Here is a 16,810-nt window from a genome sequence, read left to right on the forward strand (position 1 = left end):
AGAGACAGACTTTACTAAAGAAGCTGGAAAAAACCCTCCAATTTCATACTGTCATTCATAAAAAATGACTTCCATAATAAGCATCGTCGGATTGCACATGGAGACCTTTTGGTAAAATGATACGCAGGGTGTTAGTCAGACTTGGAAATAGGAAAGCCAGGAGTGCATGGAACTCAAGTCTAAACCCTTCTCTGGGTGGGGGGGAAATATTATTTCCTCTGATAATTGTGTCTCCCTGTCACTCATGTTCCTTCACATGTCAAACATTTTTAATGGTTCAAAAAACCAGCTTTCTCCTTTTTATTTATTTTTTCCTGAAGTGTCAACAGAATTAAATTGTGATTGCTTTTATTAAAAACTCTCACTGAGATGACAAATAAGACTTTTAAAACTAAAATGGTTAACTTTTTTATGTCTTAAAATACAGTGAAGATATTTCTAAATTACTTTAAAATCATATCGAAAATTTCCTAAATAATATCCTAATAACCATTTTAAGCAAATACTTTGATAACACAAGAATTGTTACTGGAAGCTCCTCACGTAGTGTATTTCATTATTCAGAATCTCTTTTAAGCCACAGCTTGAACTAACCAAATTATACAGAGTGGCTGGCAAAAAGTTAAGATTTTAAAAGAAAATGAGGCTTAAGTCAACAATTAGAGTTCAGAAATCACACTTCAAGCTAACCAATAGATTGTTAATCTCCTTGAAATTACCTGTACTCTAGATCTTCAAAAGCTAAAAACATGTAATTAAAATATATTAAAATATTCATGTCCTTTACCACAGTACATTGCTAATTGGAGTGTGAAATCAAGCATTACCACATCATTTTTGCCTGATGAGATAATTTTGGTTTTCTAAAGAGTATTAAGCTAATACATTTATTTTTGCCGGGAAATAATTTTACTCTATTTTGAAAGAAACTAATATTTGCAATGACCAGTCTCAAGTTTGTTGAATTACAAAAATATAAAATGAAAGATTGAAATAAGTATAAAAACCAATTTATTTTTTAAATATTGCACAAATCTAAAGCAAGTAAATAATTTCCAAAGACAGAGGCTAAGTGAATCTTTCATTTATACTTTTGCTTTATATTATTCTCAAGTAAAATAAAATCAATTTTGGGACGGTTATAAGCTTAAATAATTTTTCACTATTGATTTTTACATTTGGTTGAATTATTCCTTCATTCTCTTTTCTACTTATAAGAAAGAGTCCTCATGCCAAGAGTAAAATCTGATAGTTCAATATCTGTGTGGATCCCTAGTTCTTCTTTTTCTTTCTTTTTTTTTAAATTTGGGCTTATGAAAAAACTACATCCACTACAAACCTAAACTAGAACTTTTAATATTTACTTTTATTTCAGATCTTCTCTATATAGTTCAGTGTGAATAATGTTAGTAAACAAATAAAAATCTGGCTATATTATATCCGAACTGAGTTAGGAAGGTTTTCTGTCTATATTATACCAAGTTACTATTTTGCCTAACTTCTCACTTTTTACCACATAGTTTTGGCACTGTACAGTCAGGCTGTGTCATTTTTAAGAGGGTAGAGTTTAAAAACAATAGAAAATTACTGCTAATTTCTTCTTGGTGGATGCTATTAACACCTATTAACATCAGTAAGAGTAACAGGTTTGAACCCAAGACAAAATATCAGCCTAGTCTGTATCGTTGGAAACAACGGAAACTTAGGAAAGGAATTTTAACATATTAGAAAAATATGGAATTTTTTGGTGCTGTTCTCTTATGAAGGGAATCACAACCATAAGGCAGAAACAGCTTTTGAAAATAAGTATGATTATTAAGCTTTTAGAAAGGCAGTTCTGAACTTGTCACTCACTTGGAATATTTCTACCTTAAAAAATAGTAATGCCTTACACGTAATTTCCTTAAGGAAAGCAAACACTTTAAAATGCAAAAAAAAAAAAAAAAAAAAATTCTGTATTTCACCCTAAGTGTAAAAATAAATATTTCACTAAGGAATGGGGGAAAAATGAAGCACATTTAAATAATTTCATTGCACTGGAAGTTGCCAATTCGTCTGTGAGTAGTTTCATTGCAGATGAAAAGAAATCAAAATACAGGACAGATGTTGAACAAACCGCATTTAAGTTCTGTCACACACTGGCATTTTTCAAATGATTTTGGCTCATCTATGAAATAAGGTGCATTTTGCTTGATTTTGAAAAGGGGAAACATAAGGAAATATTTAAAGGCCAATTGCTGCCAATTAACTTTGATCAGTAAAAGTTCTATTTGAATCTTTCAGATTCTTCTCCTGTCTGAAATAACATACATTTATAAAATCTAGGAAAACAACAACTTGATGATTAATGCCTGTTGGCAGCTCTACCACAAGCTTGCTTAATAGCAGGATTTAAATAAACAACTATCTCTATTATGAAGGGAGTGAAATGTAGTTACAGGCATGTTTTCTCATAATGGAGCTATGAAAACCAATATTCTTTATTCTTAAAAATGCTTCTAACCAAGATCAGCATGTTTGTCATTGCCCGTAACACATTTAACTAGCCATCTTACAAAAGTTTCCCCCCAGGTTATAACGGACAAATAAAATCATCAGCAGTTTGACATAAGGAATCCTGGCAACCCAAAGAGCAGAGGCCTGACTAAAATGTTTTACGACCAGTTGGGCCAGCCAGACAGAAAAGAATCTGACCCAATACGATAAGAGTCTGACACGGGCAGCATATGAAAGGATTACAAATTCTGCTGGATTCTAAAGGTAACCCATCTCAACAGTGATTATGTAACTGAGAAATCTGTAGCTTCTGATAATCAACACAGTTTCATAGAAAACATTCTTGACATCAACTTTTAATCCCCATCAATGATCATGTGGAATCGAACTTTGAAATACAACAGCCAAAGTAAAGCAAAACAGAAATTCCATGAAGGCAAAACGCATGACCATATAATCAATAATTACTTTATCTCCTTATTCCAATTATATATTCAAAAAATAATATCCCATCGTTATTTTAGGACCAATCACCTATTTCCAAACATGCAACATGAAGAGTATATAAAATAATCAGAACTTACCTCTAAGTCGTTAAAAAATAGATGTGTGTCTGCCAAGTTGAAAATCATTTCCTCCATTCGTAGTCCAAGGGAAACTGAAGTAGGTGGATCCTAAAAGAAGAATTTTACAGGTCAAGAACATACATACTTCAGGGTACAGGAAATATAGTGTCAGGCTGAGAGGGAGTTAGCATCGGGAAAGGACAAAAGGCTTGGGCTCCAGATGCTTTTAGAGTGCGTGGTTTATTCTGTATTTGAACTTCAGTGACTTATTTTATTTAAAAAGTACCTCTAATGTTTTTGGTACTTTGCATAATGAAGAAAAAAATTGCTGCTTATAATATTGCAAAAAATATAAAATCTAGGGTTACTTAGACATATAGAGTAGAGGAAATTCAGCTTCACACATCTGTTTCAGGAGCAAGAAATTCAGTGAATCAGGAAGACATTTTTTTTATGTTCCACCTCAATCCATGAAGAGTGTCTAAAAGCACTGCCACAAACATCAGAAAATAGATATAATATAGATTAATTTCAGAGGGATAGTAAATACCAATTTCACTCCAGATGATAACTACCATTATTTTTTATTTATTCAGATTGCCTGCCAATGTGGAGTATACTCAAAATAGAAGTGATGGCCACTCTGACCAGCTGGCACCATGCCAGTTCAGGAAGCTGATCTCGACATTCATGTGACACTATCCAGTCCTCAAACAGCCAGGAATACACACAGGGGAGCACCAGCATTCTGAACAGTGGCTTCTATCCAACGCTTCAAGCCTTTGACACTAGTGGTAGACAGTCTGTCCCACACAACACATATCCTGATGACATCTGTTGGTATCGAAGATGGGGGATATAGAGATATCTGCAAGGTTTTAATGGTGTTACTATATTCGTAATGCATCAAACCCAGGAAGCAACACTGTTCATGGTGAATATCCTGCATAATTAGTGAAAAAGGAAAAATACTCTGTAGAGAAAGTATTCAAGGGTATAATGTGAGTTTTTCAAGTTTTTATTGGCATCTTAATAGCAATACCAACTTTCACCTTTATGGCCTTTAAATTTTTCCAAAGAACAATAATTCCTGATATACTATTTTATTATCACAGCAAACCTTTGGAATCCATGTGGATCATTTAATTAGAGAAACTGTAACTAGAGAAATTATGCCTTCATGTCGCCCACCCATCTAGCTGGGGTGTACTTTGTGTATCACCTGTCTTTGAGTCTTAGAGTGGAGAACAAAAAAACCAGAGAAAATAAGTCTTGCTTTCTAATACTGTCCAATATAAACCTTGTACATTTTCTCTATTGTCTTCATTCCAAAGCTCAAGACTTGCCTGTGTTTTACCCCCTACCCTCCAAGTATCTAAAGTCCATCAACCTCAAGCCCCATCTTCTCATGGGCTTTGGGAGGCAGCGACAAATGGTGGAAGAAGAGCCCTAGACCCAGAGGCCAAGCCCTACCCTTGTTCTCTTAGTTACTTTGGTGTCTTTATCTCACTGAGCCTCAGTTTGCTCATCTAATAAATCAGGTGGCTAGATGGCAAATATGTTGTTCTCCCATAGAATAACAAAAAAAACCAAACTCCATCTCTTCATTTGTCACAATCATATGTGTTTATACACCTGGGAGAAAGGAGGGGCCTGGGATGGTGTAGGGGGTGGAGACTCACTGGGTGCCAGCCATGGGCCAATCAACTGTGACCAGGGAGGCGGAGTCAACACCACCCCTGCACCACCCATCCCACTAGCTCCGCCCACCCCACCAGTACACCCTCAGCTCCAGTAGCAGCATGGTTTACCTCACAGGAGTCCCAGAGACAGACAAGAGGAGGTTTGGGGAAAATATGGCAGGATGGTACTGCTGGTCTCAATTCCCCTCCCACCTAGGCCTTCTCTGCCAGCTGACTGGCAATGAAAAGGAGAGAGAAAACACATTATTGCCAAGAATCTGGGGTTAGATTGGCAAAGGGGCAAAGCAAATACCCAGGGTTTGTAAGAGGGCAGACAGGAAATAAAAACACATAGGTCAACCGAGTGTCCAAGAGCTGTGCAGGGAGGGACAAATAAAAACACTTCCCTCAAATTTCCTGTACAATGATTTAGCCTTGTTAAATCTTCCCTGCTTGATACCACCTAAAATCTATGCAATTTCATAGGTTGTAGAAGAATTAAAAACTGTTCACAAATAAGTAAAGAAAAACTCTCATTGAATCTTGGTTTTATAGGAAATTGCTCACTTCCAAGAATTCCAAGTATCTCTAAGTGTGCTGGAAAAAACAAATGCTCAAATACAGCCTAGAGCAGAATTAACCAGAAGGGGAAGTTCAAACAGCTGTTTCTAAAACGAAACACCTGACTCAGGTGTGTCCTCCCTCTAGTTGAGGCCAATAAAAATACACTGACCTGTCTCACAACCACGTCAATGAATCTTTTTATGTGGCCAGGCGGAGGAGACTCACTGCAATTATTTAATGGGCAATTCTAGAATTGATGTGCCATGGTATTGTTACTTCTGAAAAAGGATTATTTCTCCTTGATATGGTTGCTTATTTATACCACCATCAAAAGAATTACTCCATTGTTTGTGAATATACAGCACACTCTAACTTTTCTTCATAAATTACAGTAATGACTTGCGAGTTGGAATACTAATAAATTCTAAAGGCTTGTTCAGTCTTGTGGTCAAATACAACATAGATGTTGGCCTTATTTACCTTTTAATGTTTTTCTCTTTTGTTATTAGCTGTCATTCCTTAACAGTTTTCATACCTGCCACTCCACAGTATTGTTAGGAAACATTTACATCACCAAAAGAACAGTCTGACGATTAACTGGAATGAAAGAATTTTAGAATAGGAAGGGGATCTAGTTGAAAGTAGTGTTTCTCAAATATTTTTTAACCATAATCCACAGTAAGAAAAATCATTTTATACTATGATCTAGTAACATCTCTCTCTCTCTCTGTCTCTCTCTCTCACACACACACACAGCTGAAATGTGAGCTTGGCAAAACGAGGCTTTCTACACTGTGTGTGGAGAGTATTCTGTTACTTTCCATTTCATCGCCCGTTAATGTGTCGAAGTCTAAAGTTTGAGAAGCAGAGTTCTAAAGAACACCTACTTTTGATTTCAGAGACAGGAAAACTGATTTGCAGCCGTGTTATGATTTGCTTGTGGTAACAGAGCTGTTAGGGTACAATGCTATCTCACCCTAAGTGTTTTACCTGAAAGGAAACTAGCTAGAAGAACAGATAGGTAACCATGGTAACAGATCTGCTTCCACATTCTAGCAACTGGAGTTCTTCTCAAATCAAGGTTAGATTTGATCTTCCTATTATAATAATCTTTCAATATTTTCATATTTTTCAAACATGGCTGATACAAGTCAAATGTCACAAAAGCTAACACCGAACAGTTAATAAATTAGTCCTAGCTTGATGGCTTATTTTGGCATATATAGAGGAAGAAAGAAAAAACACATTTTTTAGACCCAAACTGAGACATTAAAATCACCATGTCTTTGGCTTAATCTTACTTTCCTTGTGCTTTGCAGTAACGAATTCCAGAGCTGTAGTTGTGAAATGGTGCCTTTTAAAACACCATTTTTTGCTACATCACTTTTGAAAAATTATTTAGAACTTCGCCTCCACTTCCAAGAAACATTTCATTTTAAGTAAACCTTGTTGCCAAATGTTTCCATTCTTTTCTGAACTTGACTCCTCTGTGGTATTTACCACTTCTAATTTCTTCTTAACATTTCTTCTTCCCTTATGTCTGTAATATCATCAGTCTTTTCTGGGCATCTTCCTAGAATCTGATTATCCATCCCCTATCCCTTCAGTGATGTTCGTTCCTAGGACTGTTTTCATCCATACCTCACTCTATTCACACTGCCTTACAGACTCCAACACACTCATACCTTCAACTATCACCCATTCCCCTCTGTTGAACCTCAGACCTCATTTGTAGGCCCATATATCAATCACCTATTGGTCCTTTGTACTTGATGACCCACAGAGCACCTGAAACTCAATGGGCTGCAACCTGGATTCATCATATTTCCCACGTCAAATGAACCACAAGCTCCTGCCCCTTGGACCTGGAATTCATACCTTCCTTATATTCACCACCATTTTCTTTTCTCCAGCCATGTGGCTCGTTTGTAGCTATCTGTAGTAGCTTCCCTCACTGGATCGGTCTCCCCCAGTTACCGACATGAATACAACCAAGTCTCTGTTCAACCCCCATGCTCAGTCCTGCATCCCACAGAGGGCTTCTTTCAGTGCCCCTCCATCAATCCAGAGTCTCTTCCCCGACTCCTCCCAGCCGGGCTCATCAGCCGCTGGGTACCACAGCTGTATGTGTTCTTGTCTATGTCAGAGACATATCCCTGTATCTCTCTCTCTCCATCCTTGGGACCGTGCACAATGCCTGGCACAGGGCTTTCCCAAAGTTTGGTGGAGGAACAAATGAATGAAAGAAATAAACAGCAGATATTTCAAATAATTGTAATGAAGAAAAAAATACTAAATTTGATCTTTAGTTAGTTATTAGTGTTTAGTGTCAGTTAAAAAAAAAAATCCTAGATACCTAGCTTAGGGGGAAAAAAGGACATTTGATTCCTAAAAGTCATTCTATCTGCATAATATGGTATCAATATTAAACATGTTCATTCATAATTTGTACTTGATTAAAGAGCAGCTCATTCTTAGAAGAGCTACTTACAAAGCCTTACTTATCTATTTGATGCAGTGAATAAGATTAACATAAGATCAGCATACAATTATTTATTTTTAAAATTTATCAGTGGTATGCGTTACAATATCTTGCAAAATATATTCTCATATTCTCTGCAATATAGTTCCCTAGTAAAAACTGAAGAGTTCAGTGAAGAGGCTCAAATAGAGAAAATACAATCAAATGCTTTATCATTTTTCTTGTTTAATGAAGAAACAGTGTAAACTTACTATAGTTCTTATGCCCAGGAAATTCTACTAGCTGTTCCTTAACAAGACAAGACAAACAGCATCTAACACCATCCCTCACACACACACACACACACACACACACACAGGAATTAAATTTAACTCTGATCTTAAATTATTTTGATATGATAGTAAATTGCAAAGCAACCTAAATGTCCATCAACGGATGAATATATAAAGATGATGTTGTACAAATATACAATGGAACATCACTCAGCCATAAAAAAGAAATAATGCCATTTGTAGCAACATGGATGGACCTAGAGGTTATCATACTAAGTGAAGTAAGTCAGACAAAGACAAATATCATATAATATCACTTATGTGTGGAATCTAAAAAAAGATACAAAGGAACTTATTTACAAAACAGAAATAAACTCACAGACATAGAAAACAAACTTATGGTTACCAAAGGGGAAGGGGGGGGAGGGAGGGATAAATCAGGAGTTTGGGATTAACAGATACACACCACTACATATAAAACAGATAAACAGCAAGGACCTACTGTATAGCACACGGAACTACATTCAATATCTTGTAACAACATATAATGGAAAAGAATCTGAAGAAAAATATGTACATATATATATATATTTTCTCCCTCTCTCTCTCTCTCTCTCTCTCTATATATATATATATATATAAAAAACTGAATCACTTTGCTATACACTAGAAACTAACAGAACATTGTAAATCAACTACACTTCAACTTAAAAAAAATTGCAATTGTCTGCTTAAAGTCATGAAAATAAGGTGAAGGAACTCGTTGCAATGCTAGGCTACCCAGGGCTGTTTTGTGTAAGTCAAAAATGGTTATGTCTATTGAACAGAAAGCGACATTATACAGATAAATTAGACCCAAGCCTAAAACAATTGTTTTGCTCTCATCTTCTATCCAGTGATCTTTAATTACCCCATTCCCTCAAGATCTTTTTCTCCTGTTTCTAGAACACAGAGCTGCCCACAGAGACTAAAGTTATTATCATCCTGTATTCAAATCATCAGCATCATCCCTGGCCTGTTGTCATTCTTTTACTGTTCCTTGATTTTTTTTTTAGCCTGATCACTGCTATTACACTAGATCCTCATGTGATGAAAATGCTTTAAAAAGAAGAAATTCTCGACAAAATCAGTGCCTAGAAATGCTGAAATGCCATTAAATTCATCTTCTAGGGAGATTCATGTCTTGAATTAACATGTTGAAAAACTATAATGTGATTTGAAGTAAATGAAAGAAAAGGGTGTCTGTAAATGTATGTGGGTATTAGAGCACTGGAGGACTAGGAATATGGGCTCTTGTTGCCTTGTTTTGCTTTACAGATGAGCTAGGGCATTTGATAAAACTTCAAGCATCACTAAAAGTGCACTTTTCAGTAGGCACAATCCACAGCAGTTCAGAAATTTGATTTCACCAAGATTCAAACACCAATGAAGACACTGTTGTGACCGCAGGGCTGTGTCATTACTTCCACACATCCATCTAGGAATTCTCTCAGGATGACAAGTAATGAAACTCCTTGTGATCAGAGCTTACAAGGATGCCATCCAGTTCATCTTCTGACTGAACTAGGTCTAACACTAACCCCAACACAAGGCATTGGCAGGGGTACTTTTTTGCTACATGTTACAGAAATTGAAGGAGCTTCTTCCAAGATAACTGTGCTTCCAACCTGCAGGCGTACAGGGTAGAAAGACACCGGAAGTGCACACTCTCATGGTGGTCGTACCATGGGCTTTGCAGTCATGGAGTCTAGATTGGAATTCTAACTTTGCCATTTACTAGCTGTGTGGTGGGCAAGTTCAGTTACTTAAACCCCTGGACCTCAGGTCCCTCATCAGTAAAACAGGAATACAACAGGTTTGTTTGAAGGATTAAATTGGTAATACATTTAAAGTTCTGAACATAGCACCTGCCAAGTATTAAGCTGCTGCTACTACGGGTGGTGGTGGTGATTTCTACTATCGCTATACTACAGTAGTAACAGCAGATCAATCTGAACATGCGACACCATGTCTCCACTACAAAAAGATGCATTAACATTCTGCACTCAGATTGGATGTGAAGTTCATGCTTTTTAAAGATAAGGGCAACCCTAAATTCCTCATGCCAATATTTCTGAGGTGACTGTGTTTCTAAGAGACCAATCATCAGTAAAGCTGATTTGTGTGGATGTTAAATGGGGAACATACAGTGTGACCACTCCTAGGAGGGAGTGTCATTGGTTCTCCCAAAAGATGTCAACCAAGCTTCTCATCACTAGGAGAGATGACCCAACTCTAGCAAACTGGCAAAGGTGTTGTCCCATACTCTGAAGATCTAGGAACTAAAGGGGAGGAAGTGTCATTCAGATAGGATCCAAATACTGCACCAATTCAGTAGAAACCTAGAAGTGTTCTTTAAAAAATAAACCAATTACTTGCACAGCCAAGCAGTGTGATCTCCATGGGTGGGTCACACACACCTGTTAGCTTATACCCTTTAATCATTAAAGGGTCAGATTTGTGAACAGGCACTTAAGCACACCCCAAATCCATTGCTTACAGTCAATTAACAAATGACTTGGAAGAACAGGTCTTGGAAAAATCTTGACTCTGCCCAAGTTTATCAACAAATGGCTGGTAGTGATAAATGGCAATAAACAGTTAATTACTGAGGTACATTCCAAATTTAGTACCTTCAATGTATAGTCCCTGAAAAATTTCAGTATTCACAAAATGATGTTATGTGTTAGCATTTGAGGAACAACATAATAATTCAGAGAGGTCTTGTTTGTGGTAGGGTCAAAGGATAAATTTGTGGGACTACTTTAAGAATATCAACATCATATAAAATTATCAGCTACCATAACAAGAAAGAAAAGTGGAGTCTTCTAGTATTAGTTCTTCCGCAAATAGCAACCCTGATTGTCATGTGATTAACTACCAGGGAAAGGTATTCCATTTCTCAGCTCTCTGATGTGAGCATAGCATTCTTTCCCTAATGTAACTAGTTGATCACTTCCAAGTCAAGATTACAATGTATATACATTGTACATAAACCTCTGTTAAATAGTATTCTTACACTGAGATTTACAAGGAAACTGCCCAGTAGATTAAATGCCTAAGGCTAGACTTAAGCCTCAAGGGGCAGAGTTGGATTTACCTTTAAAGTTACCCACCAAGCATCAAGCAAACCTATAGATTAATCACATTAGTTCACTGACTCAGAACTATGGCTGGTAAACTGAAATTCACTATGCTGTTGAAAAGGTAATAAAGGAATGTGGCACCTGCATGAGCCACTGAGGATATCTATCTGTCTCCTAGAGGTGACCAGGAAGCCTTAACAAGGATCTGCACTAATACTGGAGAGATATTCAAGGAGAGAAGATATTTGAGAAAATCTCTAAATTCAGAAAGTGGTTTAGGTTTATCTCAACACTTTGCCTCACCAAAAGTAACTATGGGCTAGTTACTTGCAACAAGCACTGTCACATCTTTTTATTTCTGATGTGCATCCACATATACTTGGTTCTGCTGAGTTAATGAACTTGTGGTTTAACTGCCCCCCCCCCCCCCGCCCAAAACTCTGGAGTTTTCTCCTTCCTAATCAACTAACTTTGAGCCAAGAAGAAAGGATTTACGGGATAATTACAATGGATTGTTAGAGGAGACTGTCCAACCAGCAAGCTGAAGTTTAAAACAAGAGCAACCAGACATTACACATCTCTTACTGGAAGGATATACCCCACCTATGAAGTCTTGACCAAAACAAACAAACAAACCATTAAACCTGAATCTAATTAAGCTTCTTGATCTAGCTACTAATTCACAGGAAATACAGGGGACAAAAGAATATGTGACAAAGGAACACAATGGAGATGCAATCAAGAAAACCCAGACTCTCAGACACTCTATAAGACAGATGATCTGGTTATTTCAACAGAAATACTCAAGGTTAAAAAAAAAGATTGAGTGAGAATCTACGGATTAAAGACATGTAAGAGACATACAACAAACTGTAAGAAAATTATAAAACCACTGGAGAAAAACACTTTACAAACTAGGAACAGAGGATAGAAGGAAACTATCTCAATACAAAAAAGGACATATATGAAAAGCCCACAGGCAACATCATACTCAATGGTTAAAGTCTGAATGCTTTTCGTCTGTGACCAGGAGCAAGACAAGGATGCCTGCTTTTGCCATTTCTAGTTGACATAGTACTGGAAGTCTTAGCCAGAGCAATTCAGTAAGAAAGAAAAAGAAATAAAAGGCATCCAAATAGGAAAGGAAGAAATAAAATTTCTTTGTTCACAGATGACATGATCTTATATGTAGAAAACGCCAAAGAGTTTCTAAAAACTGTTAGAACTAATAAATGAATTCAGCACAGTTACAGGATACAAAATCAGGACACAAAAATCAATTGCATTTCTATATACTAATAATGAACAATCCAGGAAGGAAGTTAAGACAATTTCATTTAAAATAGCATCGGGCTTCCCTGGTGGCGCAGTGGTTGAGAATCTGCCTGCCAATGCAGGGGACACGGGTTCGAGCCCTGGTCTGGGAGGATCCCACATGCCGCGGAGCAACTGGGCCCGTGAGCCACAATTACTGAGCCTGCGCATCTGGAGCCTGTGCTCCGCAGCGAGAGGGGCCGCGACAGTGAGAGGCCCACGCACCGTGATGAGGAGTGGCCCCCGCTTGCCGCGACTGGAGAAGGCCCTTGCACAGAGACAAGGACCCAACACAGCCATAAATAAATAAAAAAATAAATTAAAATAGCATCAAAATGAATAAAATACTTAGAAATAAACGTAACCAAGTAGGCAAAATACTGGTATACTGAAAACTACAAAATGTTGCTGAAAGAAATCAAAGAAGACACAAATAAATGGAAAGACATTCCACGTTCATGGATGGAAGACTTAATATTAAGATATCAATATACCCAAAGTGATTTACCCTATCAAGTTTTCAATGATGTTTTTTGCAAAACCAGAAACATCCATCGTAAAATTCATATGGAATCTCAAGGGACCCCAAATAGCCAAAACAATCTTGAAACAGAATAACAAAGTTGGGTCTCACACTTTCTGATTTCAAAACTTAGTTACAAAGCCACAGTAGTCAAAACAGTGTGGTATAGAGTGATATATAAAGACAGACATATAGACCAATGGAATACAACAGAGAGCTCAGAAATAAATTCCTACATATATGGTCAAATGACTTTCAACAAGGGTGCTAAGATTATTCAATGAGGAAAAGACAGTCTTTTCAACAAATGGTGTGGGGAAACTGGATATCCACATGCAAAAGAATAAAGTTGGATCCTTACCTTACACCATATACAAAAATGAACTCAAAATGGATCAAAGGCCTAAACCTAAGAGTGAATCTATAAAACTCTTAGGAGAAAAGCTTCATAACACTGAATCTGGCAGTGACTTCTTGGCTATAACACCAAACATACAGGCACCAAAAGAAAAAATAGATAAATTTGACTATATCTAAAAACTTCTGTGCATCAAAGGGTCCAATTAACAGAATGAAAAGGCAACATATGGAATAGTAGAAAATACTGAAACTCATATCTGATAGGAGGTTAATATCCAGGATATAAAAAGAACACCTACAACTAAGCAACAAAAAATGAACAACGCGATTAAAAAATGGGCAAAGAACTTGAAGAGATATTCTCTAAAGAAGATATATAATAGAAACATCGTATCACTATGTTGTGCACCAGGAACTAACATAGTGTTGTAGGTCAATTATACTTAAAAAGAAAACAAACAAACTCATAGAAAAAATCAGATTTGTGGTTACCAGAGGTGGGAAGTGGGGGGATGAGGAATTGGATGAAGGTGGTCAAAGGTACTAACTTCCAGTTATAAAATAAATGCTAGGGATGTAATATACAACATGATTAATATAATTAACACTGCTGTATGATATATATGGAAGTTATTAGAATAAATCCTAAGAGTTCTCATCACAGGTAAAAAATACTTTTTCTTTTTTGTTTATTTAACTTACTGTGATAATTATTTCAAGATGTATGTAAGTCAAATCATTATGCTGTACACAAACTTATACAGTGCTGGATGTCAATTATATCTCAGTAAAACAGGAAGAAAAAAAAGCTAAAAAAAAAGAAGATATACAAATGGTCAACAAGCACATGAAAAGACGATCAACATAACTAATCATTAGGGAAATGCAAATCAAAATCACAATGAGATACCACCTCACACTCATTAGGATGGCTACTATAAAATAAAAAAAAAATCTGGAAAATAACAAGTGTTGATGAGGATATAGAGAAACTGGAACCCTTGTGCACTGTTGGCACAGCTGCTATGAAAAACAGTATGGCAGTTCCTCAAAAAATTAGGCATAGGGTTACTATGTGATCCAGCAATTCTACTTCTGGTACTCAAAATAATTGAAAGCACGGTCTCCGAGAGATATCTGTACACCCATGTTCACAGCAGCCTTATTCACAATTGCTAAAAGGTAAAAGCAACCCAAGTGTCCACTGACAGATGAATAGACAAAATGAGGCATACCCATACAATGGAGTATTAGTCAGCCTTAAATAAAAAGGAAAGGAATTCTGACACATGCATACAACATGAATGAACCATGAATGAAGACATTATGCTAAGTGAAGTAAGCCACTCACAAAAAGACAAATACTGTATGATTTTACTTATATGAAGTATTCAGGAGAGTCAAAATCAGATTATCACACTAAGTGAAGTAAGTGAGACAGAGAAAGACAAATATATATCACTTACATGTGGAATCTAAAAAATAATACAAATCAACTTATTTACAAAACAGACTCACAGACATAAAGAAAAAACTTATAGTTACCAAAGGGGAAGGATAAATTAGGAGTATGGGATTAACAGATACACACCACTATATATAAAAAGATAAAAAACAAGGATTTACTGTATAGCACAGGGAACTGTATTCAGCATCCTGTATCTATAAAGGAAAAGAATCTGAAAAAGAACATATATATACCTGAATGACTTTGCTGTACACCTGAAACTAACACAACATTGTAAATCCACTACAGTTCAATAAAAATAAATAAATAACAGAGCAGTCAAAATCATAGAGACAGAAAGTAGAATGGTGGTTGCCAGGTGCTGTGGGGAGGAGAGGATGGGGAGTTATTTAATGAGTATAGACTTTCAGTTTTGCAAGATCAAAAGAGTTCTGGAGATTGGTTGCACAATAATGTGGATGAATTTAATACCACTGAACTGTATGCTTAAAAACTGCTAAGAAAGTAGAGTTTATCTTACGTGTATTTTACAATTTAAAATAAAAAAAAGAATCGGAGAAATGTAACTGTTGATTAGACATTCAATGACATTAAGAAATTATTATTAATTTTGCTAGATGGCTAAAGTTCTGAGTAACATCTACTATTTCTATTCTAAAAATTCTTTTAATGGAGTCTTAAATACATACTGAAATACATACAAATGAAATAATATGATCTCTGGGACTTGCTTTGAAAAATAACCCTAGGGTAGAGCAGGATAGGGGAGGGATGTGGTAAAGGACACACATGCAACAAGATGAACTAGGATCTGATCGTTGTTAAAGCTGGCAGAGGTTACACTGGGTTTCATTACACTATTTCATCTACTTATGTAGATGTTTAGAAGTTTCTATAATAAATTTTTAAAAAATATTCACTGAGTCCAGATTGGTTGTCTTTTGGTGGTGAAACTATAGGTTAAAAATATTTATTTTGAAAATGTAAAGCACACTCAAACCATACTTTTAAAATGACAAAAAAATTTTTTAAAGTCAAAATTGCAAAAGCCTTGCAAAATTCCTCAGCATATCTCCCTTTTATTGAAAAGATGCTAGGAGTTGCTTGGTAATCTGTACTCAGACTTAAGTGAGATTTGTCATATACAGAAGGATGTAGGTCAGAAGACAATGCTTTTCCTGTATTAACTCTACTAATTTTTATCATATGGGATGGTCTTTTCCAGAAAACCAGAGAAACTCCTACATTTATCATGGAAGCCACAGGACCTATGTCTTATACATTTAGGAGCAGCAGTGTCACATTGCAATGCTGATCGGCTGCAAAGGAGAATTCCCAGTGTAATTTAAGAACAGCAGTAACCCTAGAAGCATCTCATTTAGGGCCTCTGGCATTTATTTTTTGGTTGTGCAGCTCCTGTGGATCCTGATCTTTTTTTTCTGGCTCACAACACTAGTGTTATCATTTGACATCCTATCATTGGCTCTTTCTTACTAGCTAAGTAATTGTAGCTATTAGAGAACACTTGTCATGAGTAATACAGGAAGACCTGTTTCCTTCCTAATATTGTTATTCCTTTGGAGATTCTGTGGTTTCACTCTTTGTGGATTTAGAGTGGCGTTAGTTTAGATCAGTTTTGCCCCAATGAAGGACTGCTGTTGAAGATTCATCCATTTCCTACCGACTGCCTCCTTTATTAATTTATAAGCTCCCTGAAGGCAGGAATTACGGCTAGGCACCTATTACACTACTATGTATGTATTCAAGAAATTATAAAGGACTGACATATATACACTATTATGTATAAAACAGATAACTAATAAGAACCTGCTGTATAAAAAATAAATTAAAAAAAAAAAGAAATTATAAAGGACTGACATTCTGAATGACTCATTGGTATCAGACCAGGAGATAAATGGTGACTCAGGCAGGAGAGGGGTGCACAGCCAAGTGTGTCT

The 16,810-nt window shown here is 36.3% G+C and overlaps 1 protein-coding gene across 2 annotated transcripts in view; it reads right to left on the reverse strand.

Moving 5' to 3' along the window:
- EYA1 (EYA transcriptional coactivator and phosphatase 1) overlaps positions 1–16,810 on the reverse strand; it is a 322,481-nt gene that overhangs the window by 43,962 nt on the left and 261,709 nt on the right. For both annotated transcript variants that reach the window (XM_061172210.1, XM_061172211.1), the window contains one exon: positions 3,081–3,170. In XM_061172210.1, the coding sequence (XP_061028193.1) occupies positions 3,081–3,170 (90 nt within the window). The remainder of the gene's footprint in view (positions 1–3,080; positions 3,171–16,810) is intronic.

This window comes from Eubalaena glacialis, chromosome 17, assembly GCF_028564815.1.
Source record: "Eubalaena glacialis isolate mEubGla1 chromosome 17, mEubGla1.1.hap2.+ XY, whole genome shotgun sequence".
NCBI lineage: Eukaryota > Metazoa > Chordata > Mammalia > Artiodactyla > Balaenidae > Eubalaena > Eubalaena glacialis.